Consider the following 6,386-nt stretch of genomic DNA (forward strand, 5'->3'; position numbering starts at 1 on the left):
ATGCTTTGCTTAATGTTTAAACAAGACTAGATATCAAAAGGATATTGATTGATTAAATTGTGCAATCTAATCATCAATCCTAATTTTTCTAGTTTCATAAGAGTAAAATATTTCTCCTAATATTTTATTTGAGTTTCCAATTGACCCATCAAAAACCAACTAATTGTAAATTATTAATGTAAATGACTTGTAGGTTCAAATTAGTGGGTTTGGGAGAGCTCGACTGAGCCTAAACTTGCTACTAGCCATTAATCTCCATGCCTACAGGAGGGCTTCAAAGAGGTCTCGATAGTACTTAACTTAAACACCTATACTGAACTAGAAAAAAATTTGAAAAGGGAACTATTCAAATACCCTTTTCTTACAACACTACCAACAAGGAAATAGCTAAAACAAACGGTCTACAATTGACCAATCCATGGGCATGTTCCCCATTACTTGTTAAGGTTAAGAGGGATGGGTAAAGATCAACTTTGATGCAACTTGTAGAATCGAGTCATTCGCCTCTACATGTATAGCTAGAAATTGCTGCGAAAATGATGGTAGAAATTACTATCTTCACCATGATTCACAATGTGCGAATGGCTGCACATCTGAAAATGTAGTTGCATCAATGTCCACTAAAGATTTGCTAGATGTGAAACGAGAGACACGAGATTCAGCGGCCTCCATCTTTTCTTGATTTTGTTGGAAGCTCAAAGAGCTTTGGAGCTTCTTGATTCCCTCCAACTCCACTACCACTTCTTTCATTGTCAGCCGGTTCCTCCCAATCAAGCTCAAGCACTTTCTTGTGAGGTTAGCAACGGCTGCAATCTCTTCTTTCTTGCCTTCCTCCATAATTCGAGTGTCAATAATATCGAACAAACATTTTCGCTCCATTGAAATTACAAAAAAGGCCGCGAGGCCCTTTTCTTCTTCTTCCCTAAGCCAAGAGATTGGCATTTGCCCTGTTAAGAGTTCAGTGAGGACCACTCCAAAGCTGTACACATCACTTTTGTCTGTGAAATGACTTGTTTTGAAGTACTCTGGATCCAAGTATCCAAAAGTCCCTCGCACCAATGTGGTTACATGAGTTTGGTCGAGGGATACGGACTTGATGTACCGAAATCTGCAACTTTAGCATGATATTTCTCATCCAAAAGGATGTTGGTGGACTTGATGTCACGATGATAGATGGGTATAGAAGCTGCTGAATGCAAGTAACATAAGGCTCCAGCGATTTCGGTTGCAATTCGTAGGCGTGTGTCCCATGACATGAGAAGATCTTCATTCAAGTCATGTAGATACTTGTACAGAGTCCCATTTGGTATGAACTCATATACTAAAAGTGGGATATCTATTTCCACGCAACAGCCCATTAGCTTAACCACATTCCTATGATCAATTTGCGAGAGAATGATGATCTCATTGATAAACTCTTCAACCTTTTCCTTGTCTATTAGTTTCGATTTCTTAACCGCGACTATTTTTCCATCAGTCAGCATTCCCTTGTAAACAACCCCTTGTCCACCTTGGCCAAGTATCCTATTCTCGTTGAAGCGGTCAGTGGCCTTCTCTAAATCCTTGAAACTAAATAATTTCCTTTTCACAACGTTGCCTTCAGGCGATGAAGATAGATGCCTTTGCAACAAGGTACCCCACTGCGTTTTAAAGTACTTCTTTTTTCGCTTAATTTCCTTTTTTTTCTTGATGACTCCGTATAACCACCGAGAGAGAAGCAACACTTGCGCTGATCCTCCAACGCCCGCTCCAAGGCCTGCAGTCCGGAAATTTGGCAGAGGACAGAGTCATAAAAAGCACCTGCTCTTAAGAATGTTTACTGTTGTGCTGAATTATCCACGAAGGAACAGAGTAATTTGGAAGCAGGAGAACAATAGATCTCACATTAAGTTATGGATATTCTTTCCATTGGCCAAGTATAAATTTCTTCCCATCATAGGAGGCTACCAACTATATATGTGAAAAACTTAGATTATGCATAGCTTGAAAATTGAATTCAAAACTTCGATCAAATCATGACATGTAGAAGAATAGAGGGATACATAAAAAAAAAAAATAATAATAATAAAAAGTGAATGGACAGTCAAGTTAGAATGAATGGTAAGGTAAAACTTACTTATGTACCTTTTCCGAACATAATTTAGGCTATGCTGTTCTATTTCTATCAATACTCTACAGCATGAAGCGGCTCAAATTTCTAATTTAAAAGTAAAAACGAATTTGGCTGTCTTTTTAGGGTCGTCGCAGAAATAGGTACCCAATTGGTTCACACAAGTCCCCGAGCACATATTTGAATCCTCATATTAAGTAAAATCGAAGGAAGAAGGCCACAAAGACCAAATTTATTTTTCTAGGTTCATCATACTCAATTCAATTCTATGTTACGACCGTGGTTTTCCATTTATATTTTTATTCAATCAATTTTAGGAAAAATGTTCGACACGGTATGTATTTTGACACTTAACCACTTTGTTTATTTTGGGCCTTTTCTCTCTCTCTCTCTTAGCATATGTCAACCTTCGTATATCTTTCATAATTTTCTTTTCTTTTCAAAAAATAGCAAAAATAACCAATGGTACTCTCCTATGTTGACACCTACCCACCGTTAGTAATTATTTTTGGCCTTATAGTTCTTTTTTAGGCCATGTTCAGCTATCGCATTTTTTTTTCTTCAGAATTTTTTTTTCCTATCAAAAATTGCAAATATAAGCATTGTCAATGTTCTTCCCATGATTACGTTTTTCATTCTATATGTTCTGTTTAAAATACATGGATTCATCTGAAAGAAAGTGTCAATATGCTAACAATAATCGTTGAAATAATCTGTCATGGGACATTCTACAAACATAAAACAATTGCAAAGAAAAAAAAATGATGGCCCGTTTTTTATATAAAAAGAATCATTAAATAACTAGAAAAATTCTAAAGAAAAATATCCACATTCGTTTTGATGTTATGGATGATATCACACGTGTGTCATGGTTGATTTTGTATATAAAGGAAATGATAAAATCTCATGCAAACACTTTAAAAGAATGTTTTTTTTTAAAGGTAATTGACTTTAAAAGAATGGTTAATACTTAAAAATTAGAAATTGGTACATTTGTGACAAATTTACAAAAACTAATTTTTTAACCACAAAAACCCCAAACTTGTATACCTTGATAAATTTACCCAAAATCGATACAATTATGATAAATTTACCCTCTTTAGCTTTTGTTAAATTTTAATCTCAAATTGCAAAGTTTGATAATGTATGACATTTGACTAATTTATCAATTTGAGATTTTACTTTTTGTTTATCACAGTTGTACCATTTTTGTGGTTTTATTAATATTAATCCAATTTAAGGGAAGATGTATTTGTCACAAATATACCATTTTGAGGTTTTGATAGTTGAATAAATTAGTTTGGGGTAAATTTGCCACATGTGTATCAGTTTAAGACTTTTTGCAATCATTTGTGGTATATTTATCACATGTGTACCAATTTAGGGTTTTTTGTGATCCAAAAAATAGTTTGAGGTAAATCCATCATAGATGTATCAGTTTATAATTTTTTTAGGGTATTAATCCTTAAAAGAGTTAAGTGTGAGAGAAAGACCCAGAGTCTATTTTTAAGTGTTATGAAGTATATATATATAAAGTAGTGGGGAGATATTTTCTATGCATCTTGGCATAGTAACAAAAATATCACCACATCTCATGAGCCTTTAAAAATGTACATTTAAATTTTACATCATCTTACTCAAACTACTAAAAAAGTAAGGCACAAAAGGTGAGTTTATGAGGAAATAGTAGAAGTATTTATAAAAAAAAAAAAACTTTCATTAGGACAACTGTACAATAATAATATCCAATTGATTTTCTCCCGACATACTTACATCTATCGAAAGAGAAGGCTATAGAGAGATTTTTATTTTTATTTTTATTTTTAATGTCAGACGGAACCATTTATTTTTCGCGTGGACCAAACCATTATTTGTCTTGACAATTAATGGTCAAAACAAATTCAAGTTAAAAATTGAGTTAAAGGGAGAAGAGTTAAAAATAAAGAATCAAATGACTGAAATTGCATCATGCTATATAACATTTTCTAGATTGGGAGTTTTATCATTAGACTCCATGTTTAATTTATTTAGATGACAGGATGTAATATTCACGAATCTGGGTGCACCAAAGATGGATAGTCCTCGTTCATAAAATATGTGCCCAAATCAAACAGCAAACTTGAATTCCGAAGAGCTGTGTACGAACAACAAACATCCGATCCACTGAAAATGCATCAGGCTATATAACTTTTTCTAAATTGTGGGATTTATCACTTATAGACTCCATGTTGCCTTTCTTGAAATGATAGGATGGGATATTCCCGAATCTGGGTGCACAAAAGATGGATAGTCCTTATTCATAAACATGACAGAATGAAGAAATTTACTTACGTATGAGGAGAAACTTGATCGTCTTGCTTCTTTCGACGCAATCATAGGAACCTTGCCGATTCACACAATTTCTTCCAGGGCACGGATCGGTTGGACCTTTGCATTCATCCACATCTGAACAAAAGATGACAATCAAAATTAGTAGAGCCTCGTCTCTTTATTGGGTGTTTAGGATCGCATGTAAAGCTACTTCACCCTCCAAAGAGCTCCTCTTTATTAGTACAGTATTTCGATGTTGTTGCGTTTCCAATGATTGGTGTGATAATATGTAACTGGTCTTACCTTCGCATCCATATTTAATATAGGGGTTACCGGTGAATCCCCCACGGCAAGAACACTGCAGAAATGGCATCGCCTTGCGATACACTGAATTGAAGCTGAAATTGCTGCACTCATAGGAATCGCCATGTTTGTAAATCTCTGAGGCAGCTCGGGAGGATTTAGCTATCCCCCATTCTAGCACCGCTGGGAAATGCCCGCTCGCCTTCAACTTTTTGAAGTCTATAGTTGAAGGTGTGAATTTCGACCTATCTCCCAAGAAGGCATACTCGCATTGATTCTTTGCTGGACCCTTTTCGTGATTGAAAGTGATGCTGAAAGCCTGAAGATCCGGGGTAATCGTGGTGCGGCAGCATCCATCGCTGCCCGAACAAGTCATCTTCCTAACAACCTTGTCATCTTTGCAGCTAGACTTGCATCCTATGATTGCAGACTTTTGGTCATCCAATAGAACACATATGTTGCGACCGACGGCGGTCAAGACGTTTCTTGACTCGGAGAAGATGAAATGGCTCCCGTTCAAGCTCACAGGCGTAGAGCTTCCATTTCCCCTGCATGTCGCATTCTGCCAGTAGATTATTGGAAGACTGACGCTGATCATGCCGTTCTTTCTGCCATAGGAATCGGGTAGCGAAATGTTGAGCACCCTCAAGTTGGGCTTCTTCAGCATTGGGACGGCACTGTAGGTGCTTTCGTCGCAGAAGATCTCGTACCACTCATCGAGGAAACACCCGGCACCAATCCCGAAGGGAAAGGGAATGGTGACGCCACCACATGTTGGGAGGCAATTACCCTTCACCAGGGGAGCTGCTAGCGAGGCTTCTTCATGAAGCAGAAGCGACCCTAGAAGCAGAAGAATCTGAAACATTCTTGTTCCTGCTTCTTTTCTCGGGAAATCGTGGACCTGTTCGAGGAATGAACGGTGGGCGCAGCTACTTATATGCCACTTTCTCCCGTTGTCGTGGACGCTATCATATTCGAGGATACTTTCTTGAGCAGAACTGTCAAAGCTTCAAATCCATCCTGGAGTAGAAAATTCTCCGCTCCTATTTTGGCGGCCAACTGAGAAGGATTCTCCATTGGCTCTGCCCCGATGGCAATCGCGACTATTTTTTTTCAGTCTCAGCTGAATATGAAAAAAGAAGAAATTAACTAAATAAACACGAAGATATTAAAAGTGATGAGATTTGGAGATATTTTCTTTTGTTCCCCGTTGAAATGTCTCCTTTCATAGAGGCTCTAAGTCATTTTAAGATTGGACTGTTAGACGCAAATTGCGCAACCCCAAGATCTCCATAACCAGAACAAGAACATGCATAATTGAGTAGAAAGATTAACGCACCTGTTTTGGGATCCATCAAACATAAAGCGGAAGCAGAAAAGGATTACCCACATGTTATCAAGGGATTCACGCAACAAGTCCTTCTCCTCTATTGCCCTCCGTATCACCCCGGCTCAATGAGGTGGCCCCTCACGTTTAGCGTTAGGTAAACGCCCTTAGGTGAGGATACATGTGAGAATTCGGGTTAGAGGAGAGACTTGAGCACTATTTATAGAGTTTCCAGCCAGTCCCTCTCATTACTGGGCAGGCTCAACTCGGCCCACACTAGCTAAATGGCCATATTAGACTAATTAAGAAACCTTCTATCTTACCTTAGACCAAACC

The 6,386-nt window shown here is 37.7% G+C and overlaps 1 protein-coding gene and 1 pseudogene across 1 annotated transcript; both read right to left on the reverse strand.

Moving 5' to 3' along the window:
* Nucleotides 1-224: 224 nt before the first annotated feature.
* On the reverse strand, nt 225-1,766 carry LOC120289360 (annotated as a pseudogene).
* A 2,405-nt stretch (nt 1,767-4,171) lies between these two features.
* LOC104427371 (wall-associated receptor kinase-like 5) lies at nt 4,172-5,950 on the reverse strand. Its single transcript, XM_039304159.1, has 2 exons — nt 4,724-5,950; nt 4,172-4,555 (listed from the first exon to the last, which is right to left on the reverse strand). Exons 1-2 carry the CDS (start codon nt 5,586-5,588, stop codon nt 4,434-4,436), a joined length of 987 nt encoding a protein of 328 aa, XP_039160093.1. The 5' UTR covers nt 5,589-5,950; the 3' UTR covers nt 4,172-4,433.
* Nucleotides 5,951-6,386: the final 436 nt, after the last annotated feature.

Source organism: Eucalyptus grandis, chromosome 11 (genome assembly GCF_016545825.1).
Source record: "Eucalyptus grandis isolate ANBG69807.140 chromosome 11, ASM1654582v1, whole genome shotgun sequence".
In the NCBI taxonomy this organism is placed as follows: Eukaryota; Viridiplantae; Streptophyta; class Magnoliopsida; order Myrtales; family Myrtaceae; genus Eucalyptus; species Eucalyptus grandis.

Coding starts and splice junctions, on each gene's coding strand:
- LOC104427371 (XM_039304159.1), bottom strand. CDS start 5,588: ATGTTTCAGATTCTTCTGCTTCTAGGGTCGCTTCTGCTTCATGAAGAA. Junction 4,556..4,723: donor TATTAAATATGGATGCGAAG/GTAAGACCAGTT, acceptor TCTTTTGTTCAG/ATGTGGATGAATGCAAAGGT.